We start from the raw sequence: 22,931 nt of genomic DNA, 5'->3' as shown, positions 1-22,931 counted from the left end.
AGCAGCTTCTGATATATACACCTTTGTACTAACCAGAACTAAATCTCTCTGATTTCTCTGTCTGCTGCCTTTCTATATATACCTCTATTGCTAGCACACACAAAAAACACCATTGTATTCCTTCTAGTACATCTGACCAGATTCTATTGATAAATGGTACTGACGCTGCCCTGTTTCAGTTAATCCCTCTCTTTATTTTTTGTGGGGTGTGGGGGGGAGGTATACTGATAGTGGCTCTTGGAAAAACTGCAGGAAGAGTTTTTAGGTTTAAAATTCAGGATTGGAAGAAGAAGGGTTGTGGTTTTTTTGGGGGGAGAAAATTATAACTTTGAGGTAGAAGTTTTTCGCTTATGGTAGAAACCAGAAAGAAAACATCAATTACCTGTTTTTGAAAAAACAAACTCCAAAAAGTGAATGAGCTTAATCAGCAGTACACTACTCTGTTTTTTGCTTTCAGGTATTCTGACTCTCTTCCTTTTTATAAACAGCCTTGAAAATGAATCCATATGAGCTGCTAGCCTACAAAGTTTTGGCTAGTAGCTTGCAGTTTCATGTTGACTGCAGGGGAAAGGAAGACTCCAATTCTGTAGCCAGCCTGGAAATACAGGCTACTAGCCTCTTAACGTGTTCATAAAAAATACATTTTAAAAATATCATTCTAGCCAGTGGAATGGCCAAGCAGAGGCAGAGTGATCTATTGCTTTTCTGCCTGCATACTTGATCATGGAGGAAGATATTTTCCTTCCTCTGAAGCTAGCACAAAAAACAATTGGGCAGTTGGAGGGAGGAATAGAGAGATCCCTCCTTCTCTACTAGCTCACTCATGTGCCATTTGGACTTCCTGGTTGCCTAAGGCCACCACAGTTTTTCAACACAAGGCTGTTTTGCAAGGGACATACTGGAAAGCAAAAGGTATTGTGTCCTAACACAGATCATATGGAGGAAAATGTATGTGTGCGAAATCAAGAGGAAATTAACAGCATACCGCACTGGGGGTGGGGCAAAGATTTTTAACATGTATTATGTGTATGTATGTGATGAGGAACAATTATACCCCATCGAAACAAAGGAGATGATATCTCAGGATAGTGACAAAAGGTGGGATTAATTTTTTTTAAAAGCAGCCCAGCACATTTGGGGCTGTTATTTTTGTTAAAGGCCTTCCTCAAGGGTCCGAATGAAAAACAGCCTGAAGATATCTCCAGTCTTAACATTTTAAGATCTCTAAAATCTTAACATTTTAGGTTGTTTTTAATTCTGGCACCTGAGAAAGGCCTTTAACCCCAACAGGCAGAAATGTGCTGGGCTGTTGTTGTTTTAAATCTAATCCTAATTTTGTCAGCGTCTTGAGAGAACTTCACCTTTGTTTTTGGGGATCATTTTGTATGCTTACTTTTTTTTGCATTTTAGGGAGAGGAATTATAAGCTTTTTCTCAGTTGATCTGTTAGGAGTACTTACAGTTTCTTTGTGTTGCAAAAACAGTATAAAAGAAACTAAATATAGGTTTTAAAACAATTCTTCTTTGGCGATCATTCGTAGCCAAGTAAGATTGTCTTCCATAAACATGGTTTTAACAAAGATTCCGTAAGTGACTGTGGAGGCCAATTCTGGATCCACACGTCTTTCCACAGTGGGGACATTGGTTTCTGGGCAGGAGTTGATCACGGTGTGGATTTGCCAAGCGTGCCTTCCTCCTAGCATGTTTCTCTCTTGCATCCTGAGTTCGAGTGTCTTCAAAGCCCATGTTCTCCAACTGGAGCGCTCGCAGGGCAGTGTTTCCCAGTTGACAGTGTTTATACTGCATTTTTTAAAATTTGCCTTGAGACAGTCTTTAAATCTCTTTTGTTGACCACCAGCATTATGCTTTCCATTTTTAAGTTCGGAATAGAGTAGTTGCTTTGGAAGACAATCATCAGGCATCTGCACAACATGACCAGTCCAGTGAAGTTGATGTTGAAGACTCATTGCTTCACACTGGTGATCTTTGCTTCTTCCAGTACACTGATATTAGTTCACCTGTCTTCCCAAGTGATGTGTAAAATTTTTCGGAGACAACGTTGATGGAATCTTTCGAGGAGTTGGAGATGGCGTTTATGAGTGGTCCATACAAGCATATAGTAAGGTTGGTAATACAATAGCTTTGTAAACAAGCATTTTGGTTTCCCTGCGAATGTCCCGGTCCTCAAACACTCTGCACTTCAGTCGGGAGAAAGCCGCACTTGCAGAGCTCAGGTGATGCTGGATTTTGGCATCAGTGTTGGCTCTTGTGGAAAGATAACTGCCTAGGTAGGAGAAGTGATCAACATTTTCCAGCGTTACACCATTGAGTTGGATTTGTGGCGCTGCAGAGCGGTTATTTTGTACTTGTTGGTGCAGCACTTTGGTTTTTTGGATGTTGAGTGATAGGCCAAGCTTTTCGTAAGCTTCTGCGAAGATATTTAAGATGGTTTGGAGGTTTTCCTCTGAGTGTGCACACACTACGTTGTCATCAGCATACTGAAGCTCTATGATGGAAGTTGCGGTAAACTTACTCTTTGCTTTCAGCCTGCTCAGATTGAAGAGCTTTCCATCTGTTCAATATATGATTTCTACTCCGGTAGGGAGTTTCCCTTCAACAAAGTATAGGATTATGGCAATGAAAATAATGAATAGAGTTGGGGCAATAACATAACCCTGTTTAACACCTGATCCCACTGTGAATGGTTCACATTGAGAGCCATTGTTATCTGCGATTGTTGCTGTCATATTATCATGGAGGAGCCGAATGATGTTTACAAATTTATCTGGGCAGCCAATTTTCAGAAGGACAGACCACAGGGCAATACGATTTACAGTGTCAGAAGCCTTAGTCAGGTCAATAAATGCCATATACAGGGGTTGGTTTTGCTCTCTGCATTTTTCTTGAAGCTGTCGAGTGGTGAAAATCATGTCTACTGTCCCCCTAGAAGGCTGAAAACCATTTTGGGATTCAGGAAGGGTCACCTCGGATATGTTACGAGACGGTTTGCTAAGATGCTTGCAAGAATTTTGCCGGCCGCAGCTAATAGAGAAATGCCTTGATAGTTTTCACAATCAGTTCTGTCACCTTTTTTTTAGAAGAGATTGATAATTTTGGCATCTCTAAAGTCTGCTGGGATTTCTTCTCTTTCCCAGATTTTTTCGATGAGCTTGTGAAGTTGTTGTGTAAGTTCAATTCCGCCCACTTTGAAGATTTCGGCAGGTATCCCATCAGGTCCACTGGCTTTGTTGTTTTTCATTTGGTTAATAGCTGTACACAACTCTCCCAGATTTGGAGATACTGCAAGCTCATCTCTAATTTGTTTTTGCGGAATTTGTGAGAGGACCTCAGCAGCTACGGGGGAGTTGCGGTTAAGGAGATGTTGGTAATGTTCTTTCCAGAGCAGTGTAATAACTTCTTTATCTTTTAGAAGTGTGATACTATCTGCTGAGCATAGGGGGCATATGCCATGATTTATTGGCCCATAGATGGTTTTTGTGGCTTTAAAGAAACTCTGCATCATGAGTGTTGGCTAAGTGCGGGATCTCTTGAGCTTTTTTTATCCACCAGGTGTTTTTTTAGTTCTCTGGTTCTTCTTTGAACCTCAGCCTTAGCATTGGCATAGGTTTTTTTCCTTAGTGGCACAGTTTCTATCTCTTTGCCAGATCTGAAAGGCCTTCCTTTTCTTGTCAATCATGCATTCAAGCTCACTGTCATTCTTATCAAACCAGTCCTGGTATTTATTGGTTTGGTATAAAATAGTTTGTTCACAGGCTGCAGTAATGTATGTTTTTAGCTTGGTCCAGTGTTCCTTGATGTTATCAGAGAATTCTGAAAGCAGATGGTCCTTAAGAGTCGTTTGAAAGCAATCCTGCTTAATGGGATCTTGAAGGGCTTGAGTGTTCATTTTCCGCCTTGGTTTCCTTCCTTGAAGCCTGTGTTGAGGTATAATCTTGCTAGCCATCATGAAATGTATTAGTCGGTGATCTGTCCAGCAGTCGTCGGCTATCAGAGACTCTGGGTAGTGTCACAAATATAGTAGAAGATGTTTGTGATGGATACCTGGTGCTAGTCTTGTAGCATCTACTTATTGGGTAGAAATAAATGGAGCTTCCTCAGAATGGAACTGGAGGTGAAGCCAACATCTCAGTTAGCAAGCACCCTTCCCTCTACAACAGACATTTGTACTGAAGTATGGTATGGGTAGGCTTGCAATAAGTCAGGAAAAGTCAGGAAAAGCTTCCGAAAAGAGCTCAACAACTTTGCGGGTGTCAGGAATTTTACTTTTTGAAATATGGAAACCCTAGGTAAGGGAAATGTAAAACAGCAGGATGTTGCTCCATCTCCTGAATTTCTTTAGTTGTTCTTCGCATCTCTTTGTGGGTATTATGACCTCATTTCGCAGCCAGCATTGTCAGGGTGGTCTTGGGGTGGGGAAGGGGGACCTTCAGTTCTCTACAAAAAAAGTCCTGGGTTCGGACTGCTTGGCGTTCTTCGGTTGGCTCTTCAAATATGCATGAGATGCCTGGTAATTCGTAGTTGGACAGTTCACCGTTCGCTTGTTATTGATCAGCATTTTCAAATATTAATGAGCCATTCTCTTCAGTGAGTGCCCTAAAGGAGATGGAGGAAGATGGGGGTGTGTCTGGTGCAGTTGCTATGAGGATAATGAAACAGAATGCATTTCTTCATTTACTCTTATCCACTCTATTGAACGTTTATCGACATTAATTCCAGCAGGCTTTTAAAATGAATTCTGATTTTCATAGTTAGCTCTATTTTTGTTTCGTTGTATTGAGTCTCCTGCGCATCACTTAGGGATGGCTGTAATTAAGTGGTATTAAAATTGTTTAAATAATAGGTGTGCTGAAAACAAATAACAAAGTATACTAAGAATCCCATGCCCATCAAGGGCACTTGAACCTCCAGGTAGTACCGACTGCACATCACAGTGACCTGTTTATATATAAAACAAACATTGGCCAAGTTTGGGGCAGCAGGAAAAGAGTTATTAGCCATAGTGGTGTTACAAATACCTCATAGTCTGCATCTGTCCCCAGTGCCAAATATCTTTTCACCAAGCTAAGAAAAGTTGAGTTGTATTAGCTATGTCTATGCATTTGTACATGCCATGTGTTTATCGATTGATTTTGGTGTGAGCCACTTTGAGGGTCACCGAAAGATAAGTGGATTAAAAAAGAAGTAATAAAGTAGGAGCATCTATGACCTTAGTTTGCCAAAGTACCCTCATTGCTATCCTCTTAATAGAGGGCAATGAGTTGCCTTACTGTTTTTCCCCCTCTTCTTCTTCTTTGACCTCACTCACACCCTAAATATATATTCATTACTGTTCAATATAACATAGAGGCAAAGGACAAGTTGTTGAAAGATGGTACTAAACTGAAAACAATGGGACTTACATCTCAGTAGACATTACGGCATTTGAAGTAATTATTTGAAACATCCGCCTTAAATTGTAACTATTTATAATAACATTTTCAAGTTGTCATATATATACTTCAAATGCTGTAATGTCTACTGAGATGTAAGTCCCATTGTTTTCAGTTTAGTGTATGTATATATATATATATATATATGTGTGTGTGTGTGTGTGTGTGTGTGTGTGTGTGGATCATACCCCACCCAGAGAATGTTTTGTTAATGCGTGGTATAAAAATGCTGCAATTAAATAGAATGGGTAAAATGTTTAGCACTTTTAGGATGCTCAGTACAATAAGCCCATCACACACACATACAGTATATACTCAAGTATAAGCCAACTTTTCCAGCACATTTTTAATGCTGAAAAAGCCCCCCTTGGCTTATACTCGAGTGAGCCGCGCTGAGAAAGGGCTGGCTGGCTTCGGAGAGGTGCTGTCCTCTGCTCTGCCAACTGTGAGCGGCAGAGGTGGGTGGTGGTGGTGGAGGGATGAGCGGCCCGAAAGCAGCCCTTTCTCGCTGCTGGTCCCACCGGTGCCGCCTGCCTCTCGCAAGAGCAGGAGCCGCGGTTGGGAGAGGCGCTGGCATGTTCAGGAGAACTTCCCACTGTACCGTGTCTATATTTACAATAGGAACAGTGCACATTGCTACGCATGTAGCTATTTTTTTGGCATGTGTAGTGAACTTATACTGAGTCAGACCATGGGCCGATGAATCCAACAAAGCCAATGGACAGGTTTATCCATTTCAGTGAGCATGTGTAATGTTTGCTGTCGCCACCCAGAGGCACCCACTCTCACATCAACATGCAGAGGATTCTGCATCAATTCCCCCGGGGGAGACCTGTATTTTAAATACTGTACCTACATTTAACCTACTGATGTCTCAATTAATGTAATTTTATTGGTACAGTATCTATTTTTATTTTTGAAATTTACCAGTAGCTGCTGCATTTCTCACCCTAGGCTTATACTCAGGTCAATAAGTTTTCCCAGTTTTTTTGTGGTAAAATTAGGTGCCTTGGCTTATATTCAGGTCGGCTTATAATAGAGTATATAGGAAAATTAAAAAAGGGTAAATGTATTGGGGGAGACTTTGGCTATTCCACTTGGCATAGAACCCAGTGTGTATTGACTATACAGTATACAGTTTTGGCTTTAAGTGCGATCCCCGGAACATAACGCACACATAATTTGTGGCCCTACTGGGTTCCTTTTGCAGTTGCGAAGCTAAGAATCTGTAATAATGACTATTCTTTATAAGTTTATGGCTGAGATGGGGGACTCGAATTTGGGGACTATTCGATTCACAGATCAATAGCTTAACTAGTTTTTCAGCATGTACAGGGATTTAGAAAACCATGTGTGATCGTAAAGTAGGAGAAAACTAGCCTCTGCAGCTTTGGGGGCCTGTCACATAAGCAGCCTTAACTCATAGAATCATAGAATCGTAGAGCTGGAAGAGACCACAAGGGCCATCCAGTCCAACCCCCTGCCGAGCAGGGAACACCATCAAAGCATTCTTGACATATGCCTGTCAAGCCTCTGCTTAAAGACCTCCAAAGAAGGAGACTCCATCACACTCCTTGGTAGCAAATTCCACTGCCGAACAGCTCTTACTGTCAGGAAGTTCTTCCTAATGTTTAGGTGGTTCTTCCTAATGTTAACTCTGTGTGGAAGAGCATGCAGATGTGTGCCCTCCCTGTGTTTTTGAACATGCTTTCCAGGGATGATGGTAACGTGAAAGAGCAATTGGGTTTACACTCCCCCTCCCACACACACACACATTTTGTATTTACCGTAAGTAATCTTTCGGGACCCTAAACTCTTTCAGCAATGACCCTATTTTAGATATTCATATTTGTGTGTGTGCTTTGCCTGTATGCAATTCTGAAAATATATAACTGACTTGTTTTTCACAGAAAGTGGTCCGTGGGGTAGATGTTTCTCAGATTCGAGGATTGGGCTTTGATGCTACCTGTTCCCTTGTTGTTTTGGACACTCATTTCAAGCCCTTGGCGGTCAACTCTGAAGGTATGACTTTCCAATAGAACACCGAGATTTCCAGCATTAAAGTGAAATACGAGGTTAAAAAAAGAGAAAGAAATCTATTTAACAACAATTCAGCAGGTAGATACGAAATTAAAATAGGACAACGTGTACCACAAGTTCTCCGTGATATCTCCTGCATGAATGCTTATGTCCAAGATCACAGTCATTGCTTTATCAAGCAAGAATTAAACGAGAGTTGCTGGAAGATTTTGCTTAAAGTTACATATTAGCTGAATTTGGAGAAGTCAAGTGAAACAGTTCTAGGAACAGAGAGGGAGGGATGGGAAACTTATGACCTTCCAGTGGTTGTTTGGCTACAGTCTTCTTTGCCTGTGTTGGCTGAGGCTGATGGGAGTTTTATTCCAATAACACACAGAGGGCCACAGGCTTCCCATCTATCTCTGCTATAGGATTAGAGGACTATGGTCCCAGGGCTGTGGTCTAAAGGCCAGGGGCACATGCAGCAACCATTGTACTGAAAACGAGAAGGTCTGGGTCGCATCAGATGGGGGACCACCTAGGAGACCTCCCCAGGCATGTTGGCCTTGAGGAAAGTCAGGATATAAATTCATTAAATAATTTTGGGGCTAGGTGGGTTACCCATGTCTAAATTAGAAATAACTCTAAGATTGGCCTTGTTTTATAAGGAGAACACAACAGAAACATCATTCTGTGGATGGACCATCGTGCAGCTGACCAAGTAGCACGCATCAACAGGATACGGCACAGCGTCTTGTGCTTTGTTGGTGGCGCAATGTCTGCCGAGATGCAGCCGCCTAAGTTGCTGTGGATGAAAGAAGTGAGTACTGTATGTCTAAAAAGGCAACAGAATTTTGGTTATGTGCCAAGAAGCTTTGGTTCTACTAAACTCAAACCTACATTCAATTGTAATGAAACATGGTGTGTGTGTGTTTAAAAAAACATTTGGAGTCTTCTCATTAAGTCAAGAGAGAGTTCTAACTATTGACAAAAACAAAGGTTTAGATGGTGAGTCCTTGGGAGAAATCTTCTGAGGCTTTCTGTTTTTACACCAGCTATCCCTGTTCGTTTTTGTGCAAGCCTTTGTTCTCAGCTGGAGAGCCTGGCATCTTGTGCATTTGGCTTTAGGAATGTGAGATCAAGCCTGTATGATTTGCTAACTAAAGAAAATGTTACATCCAAGCACAAGTGTGGCCGCAGGGCATAGTGTTGTTAATGTTCACCAGCTTTTGTAGCCTAGTACGTTGGAGAGCGGTGCAACAAGGGCCCAATCCAGCTGTGCGGGTGTGTTTATCCACTTCAGAGTTTGCAACTAGGATTCCTAGCAATTGATTCTACTGGTGCTTTGTTGACTGAAGGGTGTGTAGCAGGAAATCTGCTTCCATACCTTTTTTCCTAGTGCAGCTGACATCTTTTCTCTCTCATTTGCTGTGGCCTGAACGTGCAACATCTCTACAGTAATATAGATGGAAGAGCAAGAAGCTGTCACACTGTAGTTTGTCACCCTGGCTGTGGATAACAAAGGTGAACCAGTTGACTCCAGAACTCTTCTTCCATTGCACATACCAAAATGTTTCTAGAGATTGTCACAAGTGATAGGGCACTCTCATTTTAGACTTCACACCAATTCAGGAAGAGCATCCTCCATATAAGGGAAGCAAAATAATGTAGGATTTCATAGTCTTTTCAGAAGACTGAGTTGTTCTCTCGGGCTTTAATTGGTTGTTAATTGTTGGGTCTGACATGGTTATTGCTGTATCTGTCTTGTTAATTTTATGTTATATTTAGTAGTTTTATTAAGTCATTGCTTTCCAAGGTGAAAAGTATTTTAAATAAATGTGGGATGAGGGAGAGAAGGAGAACAGTGACATATGAAGTTTGGGGGACTGTTAAAACACTGTGGCTTGGATTCACCCAGTTAAAATGGTTTAGTCAAAAGGACAAACATAAGGAAATGTTTCTTCACATAACATTTGCAGGATTCGTCCCCTTCAGTTGTGATGAACTGGAGGTCTATCAGTGACCCTTGGTGTGATAGATTAGAATGGATCTTTCAGCTTGTTTTTTTTTTTTTTTAAATAAATTTTTATTCAATTTCCAATTTATCCAATTAAAATAATAAAAAAAACATTCTTTTATACACAACATTATAAATTTTCATCTAACATTTTGCTCTGCCGAGCTACGACTTCCCCCCCTCCCTTCATGCGGGTTTCTTGTTTACTACATTTTTGCAGTTCCTTTTTAACTGTTTGGTCAATTCGTAGGATTTATTTCAATCCTGCAAGTGTTTTTAAAGATCTACAATTTTTCTCCATATAATCCACATATTTACTCCAGTCTTTTTGAAACCTTGTCTCCCCCTGGTCGCGGATCTTGCAAGTCATCCTTGCGAGTTCAGCATAGTCCATCATTTTAATCTGCCACTCCTCAATCGTTGGAATTTCTTGTAATTTCCATTTTTGGGCTAACAAAGTCCTAGCCGCGGTTGTCGCATACATAAACAATACTTGATCTTCTTTTCTAATCTCTCCTCCCATTATTCCTAGTAAAAATGCTTCAGGTTTTTTTGGGAAAGTATATCTAAACATCTTTTTCAGCTCATTATATAACATCTCCCAAAATCTTTTTACCTTATCGCATGTCCACCACATATGATAAAATTCATCATCTCTCTCTTTACATTTCCAGCAAGTTTTGTCACTCATTCTATACATTTTGGCTAATTTAACTGGTGTTAAATACCATCTATACATCATCTTATACACATTTTCTTTCAAAGCAGTACATGCTGTAAATCTCAACGTTTGAGTCCATAATTTCAACCACGCGTCATAATCAATATTGTGCCCAAAATCTTTTGCCCACTTGATCATCACTTCTTTTGTCAACTCATCCTTCGTATACCATTCTAATAACAAATTGTACATTTTTGACAGAAGCTTTGTTTTGCCTTCTAGCACTTCTATTTGGAATTTGGACCTTTTGTCCTCAAAACCTATTTTCCTGTCTTCCCTAAGAACATCATTTATTTGATGGTATTGTATCCATCCTGTTAAAACTCCTTTAATTTCTTCATAGGGTTTAAGTCTCCATCCTTTATCAGTTCTTATCAAAATTTCCTCATAAGTGGCCCACCTCCCCTCCATATTTACTTTCTTCACTGTTAATACCTCTGCTGGTGAAACCCACCATGGTTTTTTGGTCTCTAACAGCATTTTATTTCTTTCCCACACCTCGTACAGAGATCTTCTTATCACATGATTGGTAAACCCAGTATGAGACTTCTTTTTGTCATAACATAAATATGCATGCCACCCAAATCTATTGTTAAAACCTTCCAAATCTAGCAGGTCAGTATTCTTCAACGTTATCCACTCTTTAATCCAACACATACAAGACGCTTCATAATAAAGTCTTAAATCTGGCAGGGAGAAACCACCTCTTTCTTTTCTGTCTACCAAGATTTTATGTTTTATTCTAGGTTTTTTCCCCTGCCAGAGAAATCTTGACAAAATCTTTTGCCATTCTTGAAATTGTCTTGTACCCTTCACCACAGGTATAGTTTCAAATAAGAATAACATTTTAGGTAGGATATTCATCTTAATTGCTGCTATTCTTCCTAAGAATGACATGTTCATATTAGTCCACCTTTCCAGGTCTTTCTTTATTTCTCTCCATACTGGTTCATAATTGTCACTATATAAGTTAATGTTCTTTGCTGTCATCCATATTCCAAGGTATTTTACTTTTTTTGCCACATCAAAACCATATTTTAGATGTAGCTCTTGCTTTTCCTCTTTCGTCATATTCATTGCCATCACCTTTGTTTTCTGTCTATTTAATTTAAATCCTGCTAATTGTCCAAGTTTCTCAATTTCTTCTATAGCCGCTGCAACACTTTCATTAGGATTTTCTAGTGTTAAAACCAAATCATCCGCGAAGGCTTTCACTTTAAATTGCTTTGCACCTACTTTAATTCCTCTAATAGTTGAAAGATCTCTTAATCTATTCAATAGTACTTCCAGGACCATGATGAATAATAAAGGGGATAAGGGACACCCCTGTCTAGTTCCTTTTGTGATGTCAAAATATTCCGTTAATGTGTTATTAATTATCAATCTTGCTTTTTGTTCTGAATATATTGCCTCAATCCCATTCAAAAAAGAATCTTTGCCAACCATCGATTCCAGATTTTTCTTCATAAACTGCCAAGATATATTGTCAAATGCTTTCTCTGCATCCACAAACATTAATACTGCTGGCTTATCTATCTTGGTTTCCAGATATTCTATTACATCTATTATATGTCTGACGTTGTCCTTTAACTGTCTACCAGGAAGAAAACCAGCTTGATCCTTATGTATCATTTCATTCAAAACTTCTTTCAATCTCTTGGACATAATGTCTGCAAAAAGCTTATAATCGTTGTTCAATAAAGAAATTGGTCTATAATTTCTGACTTCTAAGCCATCCGCTCCTGGTTTTGGAATCAATGTAATATACGCTTCCTTCCATGTATTTGGGATCTTTCCTCCTGCAAGAATATCATTCATCACTTCTTCTAAAATCGGTATCAACTGTCCGTTTAAAACTTTATAATATTTTGCTGATAATCCATCTGGTCCTGGGGCTTTTCCTACTTTCATTCTCGTTATTGCCTGATGTACTTCTTGCCTTGTTATCCTATTATTAAGTTTCTTTCTTTCCTCTTCTGGGATTTGTTTCAGTCCATGTTTGCTTAAATAATCACTGATCTTCTTCTCCTCTTCTTTCTTTTTACAATACAACTCTTTGTAAAACTTTTGAAAGGCTTTCTTTATTTCCTTTGGCTCCTCAGTCACTTTTCCTTCCATATTTATCTTCACTATCATATTTTGATTTTGACGTTTCCTTAATTGCCATGCCAATAATTTTCCTGTTTTGTTCGCTGATTCAAAAAAATTTTTTTGTCTCATCTGCTTTATTTTCCATTCTATCTCCTGACTGATCAACATAGAGAATTGTGTCTGTAACATCTTTATGTTATGTTTGATTTGTTGATTCTCTGGTTTATCTATCAGGTTTTTCTCATTTTCCATGAGACACTTCAGGATTTCCTCCTTCTTCTTTTCTTTCTTTCGTTTCAGGAAACTATTTTGCTGTATTAGAAAGCCTCTCATTACTGCTTTACTTGCGTCCCATACCATATCAAGTCCAGTGTCTTTATGTAGATTCCAATGAAAATAATCTTTCAGGATATTCTTAGCTTTTACTACCACCTCTTTATCTTCGAAAAGCTCCTCATTCATTCTCCACCTAAAGGAATTCTGATCTTTGCTTTTCATTTCCATAAATATTGAATTGTGATCTGATAATGTTCGTGGTATTATCTCTATTTTACTCACCCTGGGTACTAGTTCTTTGGAGATCCATATATGATCAATTCTTCCAGAACTTTGATTTGGTTCTGAAAAGAATGTAAACTGTTTAAGCGTAGGATGCTTTAACCTCCAAATATCCACTAGGCCCAGGTTTTCTACCAATTCAAAGAAGGATTTTGGTAACTTGCCTTCATTCTTCCTTTTCTTTGTCCTATCCAATTCTGGTACTGTCACTCCATTGAAATCGCCCATAAGCACTATCTTTTGGTCCATATACTCTGCTAACCTTTCTTCCAAATTCTTGTAAAATTCCGCTTTGTTCTCATTCGGTGCATAGATTCCCACCACCAGCATTTTTTCTCCTTGGGTCGATATTTGGACCGCTATCACTCTTCCTTCTTCATCTTTAAACATCAGATTTGGATCCAATTTGTCTTTTATATACAAAACCACTCCTCTCTTTTTATTTTCTACTGAATTTATAAATTCTTTACCCAACCTTTTATTTCTAAGAATATAATTGTGTTTTTTCGCCACATGTGTTTCCTGAAGACAGATTATATCCAAATTTTTCTTCTTCAAAATATGATCAATTTTATTTCTTTTCACTTTGTTATTCAATCCATGTACATTCCAAGTATGTATCTTCAATGATGCCATTTTACTTCCTAATATCAGGAAGATAAGATTTTATCTAGTCTTGGTCGGGTTCTTTACTTAAATCTTTATCTTCTTCCTCTTCTTCACTCTCTGACTCTTTATCCTCTTCCTCTTTTTTCTGTTCTTCTTCTTCTGATTTCTCTTCCTCTCCTTCTTTTTTCTTTCTTCTTCTTCTTTGTGGTTTTGGTTCTTCTTCCTCTTCTGCAGTCGCTTCAGCTAGGATAGCCAGGTCTGGGCTCAGCTCTCCCAAAAATTTTTCATACTTTCTCAAGAATTTCCCAATGTCATGCATACTTGTCAGCACATGTCTTTTCTCTTTATAGAAAAACATTATTCCTTCGGGGTATTCCCATCTATGCTGGATTCCATTTTTCCTAAGCAGGGCCACCATTGCTTTATAATTGTCACGTTTTTTCAAAAATCTTCCTGGAATTTCTTTAAACACGATTATAGGCTTGCCTCCGATGATTAGCTTGTTGGTGAAGCTCAAACTTAAAATCTCATTTTTCATCTCCATTGTGTTGAGAACCACCACGCAATCACCAGGTGCTTTCCTTGCCTTGGCCTTTGCTGATTTTACCTTAATTCTGAATACATTCACAATTGTCTGGCTCACTTCTTCATCCGTCTTTCCCATCCATTTCGCCAATTCGGCAATTATCCTTGACTTAATATCTTCTCCCGATTCTTCAGGGATACCCCTTAATTTCAAATTCAATTGCCTTTGCTTCATTTCAATTAATGCCAAATTATCAAGCATTTGTTCATGTGCCCGGTCCATTTTCTTCATACTATCTTTCACTTTGTCAGTCTCTTTTTTAACCTCCTTTACCTCTTTTTGGGTCTTCTTGATTGTTTCTTCCATTGTTTTGGATCTCACCGACAAATCTTTTATTTGGGTTGATAATTCTCCCACAGCTCCTTCAATCTTCTTATCGATCTCTCCCAATTTTTTATCCATTCGTTGTTCACTGTGTTTAAATTCATCTTTAATTTTTTGCCATAGAGCTTCTAAATCCTTGACTTCTTCTTGCTTTGAACCTCTTCTATCTTTTGGTGTGCTTGCTGACTTCTTTTCTTCTTTACCAGCCATTCTTCTACAAAAAAACAGAAAAGAGGGGAAATTCCCCTCTTCACCACTAGGGGGACCAGTATTAATAAATTCCTACAGTGTACCTGCAATAACCCAACCACCCCCAGATGGCGCTGTAATAAATTCCAATACCTAGAATCAACAGTTATTCCGTCTGCCACTGGGTGGATTACTCTGAAACCTCAAGTCTTTCCAGTACTTTTCCACTCCCAGAGACAGAGAACCAGCAGTTTCTAGTTACATTAAATCAAACCCTTCTAGCAAGTTCCTTCTTTATCCCTCCAACAGTCAAGTCACCCTTGGAACCTGAAACAAAGAAGCCAAGTCTCGCAACTCTTCAGCCACTTATAGGCTTAATCCACAGTTCGCTCCAATAAAACCCAAAAAAGAAAGAGAAAAGAAGCCAAATACTTCAGCCACTTGTAGGCTTAATCCAAATAAGGGAGAATCCCAGATCCGCAGTTCCCAAGCAATAAACCCCTCTTCAGCCACTTGCTGGCTTAATCCAAAGTCGACCCCCCCTTTCCAGCCTCTCAGTTGGTGGGAAACGTTTTTACTTTGTTCTTAATTACAGCAAAGAAAAAAAAAGGGCAGCCTCCGTCTTTCCCCCCTTCGGTGCTGCAGCGATACAAGCAAAGCACTCAGGCAACTCAAAGCTCCTCTGCATTCAGGGCTAGAGCGCAGAAAATATAAAGTTCCCAGATCGCTTGCAGTTCCACCCCCAGGAAAGAGACAAGGTAACAATATAAAAGCTCTAAGCAATTCTTTTCCACCCTCAAAAAATTGCCTTGTTACAATGTAATCAAGGACTTCTGAAAAACTCACTCCGCAGGCAATCAGTTTCACTTTCCGTCGCTCAGCTCCTACGATCTCTTCTCTGCGCCATTTTTCCCCGCTGTTGGGACGGACTCCCTTTTTGCGCCCCACAGCTTCATCAATCCGATTGTTAACTTCAATCCAAAATCAATTTCACCTTCTTTATTCCTCAGATTAATTATAATTTAAGGAAGCTTGCTGCTTACCATCGGAAGCCAGAGACTGCACTTAACGGAGTCAGTGGTCTCTCCCCCTTCGCGCCCGCAGCTCAATCCTTCTTCCGGCTCCCACGCAGTAAAAACCGGGTGAAGGAGAGCACGCAGGGCGCTGCTGGGTGCCACGACACTCAGGGTAACCCCCCCTGAGGTTTTTGAGGTCCGCGGAGCCTTCGCGTGACCTCTAAAGGCTCCGTTAAGTTCGGGATTCCCCGGAGGGCTATCCCGCGCTTCCTTCGATGGCCGCAGCTCACCGGAATGGATCTTTCAGCTTGAAAGTGTCTAGTTACCAAAAGCTGGGGACAATAGAGGAAAGTTGTCTCTACAGTGGTACCTCGGTTTTTGAACGTAATCCGTTCTGGAAGACCGTTCGAGTTCCGAAACGTTTGAAAACCGAGGTGCAAAGGGCAGCCTGTGAATTCAATAGAGAATTTTTTTAAAAAAAACTCATTGGAAGCCATTCGACTTCTGAGGCGCGTCCGAAAACAGAAGCATTTACTTCTGGGTTTTCAGCGTTCGAAAACCAAAACATTTGACTTCTGAGATGTTTGACAACCAAGGTACCACTGTATACCATGCCTAATTGTGATTGCCTCAGGTTCATCTTTACTGTGCAGGTAACATTGAACACTAGATTAGACAGGCCTTTGGTTGACTTGTGAGAGCAATTCATTGCATGCAGCAACTGTATTTGTGGGTACCGGTAGGTGAGCTAGAAGTAGGCAGCAGTTGTTTGATTCAGAACATGGTTGCTTTTCAGCAAACAGATAGACCTCTTAGTGCTCTCTCATTTTAAGAACAGTCGGAGGTTCTCTGGAAAGCAGGTTCTACAGCTATTTGGATGGAGGCAAGAAGATTGAGTGAAGGAACCCTTGAGGTATATATCGTCACCTTCAGTGAAGCTGAGAGTGTATGATTGCAAATAATTGGCAGGGACGATCTTGTGTGTGTATTCTTTAGTTTATAATAATAATATCCTACTTCCCCCCCTCCTAAAGCCTGAAGAATCCCTGTTAATTTTAGGGAGCCCCACCAGTGTTGTATTTTCCATGACTTTCATCATACCTCCAAAATTGCCACCTGAGCTGCCTTGCTTCATATGCATGAAATAGCTGTGGATCAGATAGAAGGCGCTGTCTTCATAGTCTAATTCCTATGCCCTCCATTTAGTTTAAGTTTTATGTGTCTTAGGTTGATATATAGCTTCTTAATACCAACTGTCAGATGAAAGGGGAAAATGTGTGCCACTTGAATTTTTTATAACCTCCACCAGTCTGTCTTGTACATTTGGTCTCAATGATGCTTTCTGTCTCTTAATGAAGGCCAAATGTAAATTGCCCCCTGTCAGCGTACAACAGCTGGAGTCTCTTTTCCTGACTCTCATCGTAGAGTAACAAGGTGGAGGCTAGAGAAGGTCAAGGAAGTTAACTGGCAGAAGCTGATAGTGACAGATTCAAGTTAATAGGGGTTAATTAGCATTGCTTGTGGACCTTGTCGTGAAATATGAATATTCACTTAAACTCCCATTCCATACGTCAGTGGTCTTCTAATTATTTATAATAGTTTTAGGAAAAGGTTGGGTTTCATACTCAGTCTTTTAAATGGGAGTCAGAAATAGCAACAAATGGAGGTTGCCAACAAAAATGTTTAGTCTAGTAGCCCCAAGCAGACGAATGTGGTCACGTAGGGAAATAAGTGTGTGTGAAAATGTAAGATCTCTGTGGCTTGCCAGGATTGATGTTGTGGATGTGGAGTAGTTAATGGGAAGTTCTGTGACAATAGTCTGCCTCCCAGTGCTCGGGGAATAGGATTTGTCACTTCTGGCTGTCAGTGCAAAACAACCTATTTCTAGAAAAATAGATGGGCTAGTGTAGTTTCTTCTTCCCTAGTACCGTATTTTTCTGTGTATAAGACGCCCCCATGTATAAGACAACCCCTATTTTTTTGAACCCAAAAATTAAGAAATCCGGCCAGAAGCCGAATCCAAACCCCTCTGCATTCACCATCCGTGTATAAGATGACTCCCAATTTTTGACTATTTTTTTAAATAATAAAAAAGGTCTTATACACAGAATAATACTGTAGTTTAAAATAGGTCTACAATTTGACATGTGTGTTTGCATGGCTGTTCTCTGGTTAATGATGCTTCTGTATTATATGGATTAGCTTAAGCCAGGCATAGGCAACCTTGGCTCTCCAGATGTTTTGGAACTACAACTCCGATGATCCCCAGCTAACAGGGCCAGTGGTCAGGGATCATGGGAGTTGTAATTCCAAAGCCTCTGGAGAGCCAAGGTTGCCTATGCCTGGCTTAAGCCGTTGGTCTAATGAAGATTTTTATTGAACATTTTTATATTGTCCCTTTGGTATGTAAAGCATCTTGGACAACAGCACCGTGTGGTGGGTTCAGATCACCCAAAGTAGGGCCCTTGGTGGTTGGTAAGAGTTCTCCAAGGAAGAAGCAAGGGGTAAATAAGCAGAGAGAGTGGAAGGCCACTGTGTTTGCAGAGTATCCAAACCTGGAAGGGTCATGATTTTAGTTTCATTTTTAAAAATTGCTTGGACACAGTGGAAGTTGATTAGATGTTGATTAGGGTACACATGCTAGTATTAGTTATTGCTTCTGTATTTGCCATGAAAGGTAGATTTCCCCCACTATTTTGAGTATGAATGGAGAGATTGTTTATTTTTTTCCTGTCTTTTAAATAACTATGATACACATATGTAAGGGATCCTAATTATTCTACAGCAGGCATAGGCAAACTCGGCTCTCCAGATGTTTTGGGACTACAACTCCCATAATCCCTGACCACTGATCCTGTTAGCTAGGGATGATGGGAGTTGTAGTCCTAAAACATCTGGAGGGCCGAGTTTGCCTGTGCCTGTTCTACAGTAACAATTCTAGAATTAAAGGATATGTTATGTTTTGATGCTTCAGAGCTGATCTGATCAACTTGTTTGGTCATTTATGGAAATAAAAGAATGTTGGGAAACTGAAATGGGGACAGGGAGGTGTTGTCCAGGGATACATAATAAATCCATTTATGAGCTGAGAATTTAATTTTATCTTCTGTTTGTGATCCTTGTTTTGCATCCAATGGCAAACCATGGTTTGGGGTTGGTGCTGAACCATGTCAATGGGCTGCCACAAAATATTTGGTCTATCTCCTAAAAACAGTGGCTCCAGACCTACTTGATAAGGTTTTGATATTGTTAAATGCAAAATTATTGAATATCCAGTTGCAGCATCTTGTTCTGCTTTTTTTTTCTTTCCAAGAACTAATGTACCAGCAGTATGTGCCATTAGGCTTTGGTGTCTTCCTGTGGATGAAATTAAAGTATGTTTTTGTTACACTAATAAGCATATTTCTATGTGAAGGAATTAAGTTTTAGCTTTGTTTCAAAACAACCCACCAGAATGTAGCATCTCATTGTAATTATTTATTACATAGCACAATGTTGAAAGTGACAACGCCGAAGGTAAGAGGAAGCAAAACAAGCACATCAAATAAACACTTAAGCCTACTTGAAGTAAAGGTTTTGTAAACTACTTTTTGAGCAAATGGGAATCAGAGAGAGAGTTGTGACTTTCTTGGGAAATGACCTACTCAGGGAGCATAAAAAAATAAATCTTCTGTAGTCCATTTCTCTTCCTTCTTTGTGAGAGGAGAGCACTTTTGGACGAACCATATATTAAGAGCAAGATGTGTTTGGCAGGGCTGTGCAAAGAAGTTTACACAGTGTCTGTCTGCATGGTGTCTGGCTGTGATTTCCTCTCTAAGCCTCCAGTTTTCAAGGGGATAAAATGTCACCCAGCTCACTATTGAAAACATTTCCTTTAAGAATTAAAAACATTTCTCTTAAGAACTGAGCAAGTAGAGTGTTTCTCTCTTTTTTCTGCATTCCCTTTTGGATTTTTGTTTCTTCTTCTTTTTTAACTCTCCAGTGTCTAATCCCCTCTTCCCGCTGCAAATCATTAAATGATATTCCCATTTGCTTCTGTGAGTACGTCCTTTCTCTGTCTTGTGACATTTGAAATGTGACAAAACTACTGCTGCCCCCTATTCATTTTCTGGTCGTTTTCTTCTGTCATTTACAGACCCTCCCGGCCCCCATACACTTTAAAAACATACAGTATCTGCCAAGTGAGGCCTGCAGTTGATATAAGTTGATATATCTGTTGAAGTTGAATCTAGTCCGTGGAAACTGGTGCCACAATCTAGTTACTACTCTTCAAGCTGCACAACAAGTCTTGATAGCCGCTTTCTATCCAGTGAGAAGCCTCTCAGCAGAGGTCTGATAGACACCTGTATATCTAGATGTTTGCCATATATTGTTTAGCTGTCTTAAAGCATGCTTGTTTCACCATCCCAGCTACTTCTTATGATGGAGGGTAGATTTATATGACTGCCCTTTCCCACTCTGCAGTGGTTTTCTTTGCAGCTGTCCTGTATTAAAATTGAAGACTCATATCCGGCACTTGAGTTGAAGTGTCCACCTCACCTCAGTGCCTGCTGTTGGCAGCACAAACACTCTGCCAGGGCTTGCTCAGCATCTTTCCAGCCTGAGTTGCTGAGGAAAATCTGCTTACCTCACCCTTTGTTACCAGAAAAGCCATATAGGGTTGTATCAGTTTTCTTGTGGTTGCTGTACAGCACCATCACAGGGGAGAAGGGAGCGTTGGCATTTAGTCAGTTCTAGGAAAAGGTAGTTTTAAGAAGAGCTTCTGTGCTTCAAAATCTACAGGGAGAAGCCTTCAGATTGTAGGGTTTCCCTTGGTTTCCATTAGTGATGCTGCGTTGTGATGCAGTGCCACCCTCTGACATTGGCGCTATAGCTCTGGAGCCTGAGGGATCCCATGCCTGCCCCCCGCCTCATGCCAAAAGCTTATTCCAGCCACTTAATCGTGAGAAAAATAAGTGCATCCCCATGTATTCTGAGTGCATTTTAGGAGTCTGTAATTGTTTTGTGTCTAGGCACATGACTTGGTTGTAATAGCATGCTTGTTACAAAAAGTTGGCAGTATTGTATTCAGTGTGCCATGCTGTGAAACGGGCCATTCTGGCTGTAGAATAAAATGCCTAGGAGTTCCTTGGTTGGAATGAGTTAGGGATAGATAACAACTTTGAGAAATGCCTCCCTCCCGTATTCAAGAGAAATAAGGTACCATTTTGGTCTGAACGTAGGCTGCTCCCCACCCCCCAAAATCTGTCTTTTATAAAACCTGAGTGTGACCTATAACTCATATAGGCAGAGAAGCTGTGATTTTTAAAAAAATCTCATTTCTAGGGTGTGGTCTGTAGTTGGGGACAGCTTATGCATGCACCAGGCCAGTTCAGTAAGTGGAAAATCTTTGAACCTCCATCTCTTCAGCAGTTGGGTGATAACAAGTTATGTTTCAAATACATCTTAGCTCTCACACCTTACATTTCTTGGCAGTGAGGAACCAGATCAAGGAGAATGTGATATGATGACCTAACTGTAGTTTTCCACTTCTTACATCTATGACTCAGAAATGGAGAGGATTAAGATGACTCCTTTCACTCTAGGGAACAGGATGGGTGCATCGTATGATGCCTTTTGTTTTGATGATGAATTTTATATTATAGTGGATCACCCTAAGGTTTATTCTCTGGTTTTGCAAATCTGCACACATGCTTTCTACTGTTCCAGATTAGTCCTCTCCTCTAATACTTTCCTTTAATTTTATTTGCATGACGCAGCATCTTTCTTCATTCTTCCTTCCCTTTGCATTGCCTGTCTCCAGACAAATATGGAAGTAAACCCAACTGAACTCACCAGTGTGAATGATTTTGCGGTCAAGGTTGTTGTTGTTGTTGTTGTTGTTGTTTTTGGCGGGGCTGTTTTTATCAATCACAGCTCAGCAACAGCTTTATTGGGACCAATCAGAATGTAACAAAAGTGTGACAACCATTTGAGTTCTCTAGAATGCTTTAATCAGGCAGGCAAGATACTATAGGAGTGAGGAAAGCAAGGATGAAAAATATATATCAAAAATTAGGCTGATGTTTGTATCCGTGTGGCCAGCTTGTAGGCTCAGTTCCAAGATGGAGATTGCCGACTGCATAGGTCCCATATAGGTGCTACAGAGATATCAAGTTATACACCTAGAATTCTTGGGGAAAGAAACAATGGCTGCTCCCCATTTATGAGCAATTAGATCTGGCTTGTAACCAGATCTGTCCTTTAAACGACGCTTTTAGACTCCTGGTGCAACAGAGAAGTAAAACAAAAAACCCAAACATGCCAGTCTTTCATTTAGCAAAGCAAGTGATGGATTTTGGATGGCATACTTGATACCTCCCTGAAAACCAAATTTCATATTCAAAATATAATTTCAGTCTGGTATGAGTTTATTGTGTGTAACTTTTGACTAATGTAAGGATAAAGGTAAAGGTAAAGGACAGAGATAGCAGTGATATATAGAATGGAGACATACAACAACTTTTCTAACACACTGGGAAATGCTTCAAATGTGGTGACTTTCTATGCATCTGATTATTACTTCTGTGTGGCAGAAAAGTCTTAACTATGTAGACCAATACATACTATTCTTTTGTATGTGTGTTATGTGTTGTGAAGCCACAATCCATTTTTTGGTATGTGTGCAATTTATAGTTTATATGCTGTAGCCTAGTTAGAATTGTTTCCTGTGTCAGATATTTGAAATGGCCCTCTTAGGATTCTTGATACAGTGCCATGCTTTAGCTTACACTTGCAGAATATGTGCGTAAAATGCACTTGGATCTGACCACATTTTCCTGTAACCTTCTGTGGCTTAGGATGTTGGACCATGACTGGGGAGGCATGGGTTCAAATCACCACTTGGTCATGAAGTCCACTGGGGAATCGCCACCTTGCATCCCACTGGGTCAATCACCACCTCACAGCCCAACTCCTTTCATAGATTCTCCCCTGCAGATTCTCCTCCTACTCCAAAGAAGAAAGCAAGTAAAATATCATAGGTCTTGACTTGTACAAAGGAAGGTGCCATGCTGAGTCAGGCTATTGGGCTATTCATCTTAGTATTGTCTACGGCGACTGGCAGTGACTCTCCAAGGTTTCAAATTGGAGCCTTATCCAGCCCTACCTGGAGATGCCAGGAATTGAAAATGGTACCTTCTACATGCACAACAGGTACTCTGCTGCTGAGTTGCAGCCCTTTCCTTTAATGTAGTGTTTTCACTCATCCGCCACCCACTCCTTCAGACTCTGGGATAATGCTCTCATGGGAAGGAATTGATTTATGAATGGTTCTCCATTGAACCAGGGCTTCTGATGGTTATCCCCTTCCA

The 22,931-nt window shown here is 40.2% G+C and overlaps 1 protein-coding gene across 5 annotated transcripts in view; it reads left to right on the top strand.

Annotated features, from left to right (window-relative positions):
- FGGY (FGGY carbohydrate kinase domain containing) overlaps positions 1-22,931 on the top strand; it is a 156,252-nt gene that overhangs the window by 11,493 nt on the left and 121,828 nt on the right. For 4 of the 5 annotated variants that reach the window (XM_035124274.2, XM_035124273.2, XM_035124277.2 and 1 more), the window contains 2 exons: positions 7,360-7,471; positions 8,137-8,288. In XM_035124274.2, coding sequence (XP_034980165.1) covers positions 7,360-7,471; positions 8,137-8,288 — 264 coding nt within the window. Of the gene's footprint in view, positions 1-1,998; positions 2,124-7,359; positions 7,472-8,136; positions 8,289-22,931 lie in introns of all 5 variants that reach the window. The other variant, XM_060276864.1, reaches the window with a different exon arrangement.

Source organism: Zootoca vivipara, chromosome 7, assembly GCF_963506605.1.
Source record: "Zootoca vivipara chromosome 7, rZooViv1.1, whole genome shotgun sequence".
Lineage (NCBI taxonomy): Eukaryota > Metazoa > Chordata > Lepidosauria > Squamata > Lacertidae > Zootoca > Zootoca vivipara.
The sequence above is the reverse complement of the archived record's forward strand: the minus strand, read 5'-3'. Positions and strand labels throughout refer to the sequence as shown.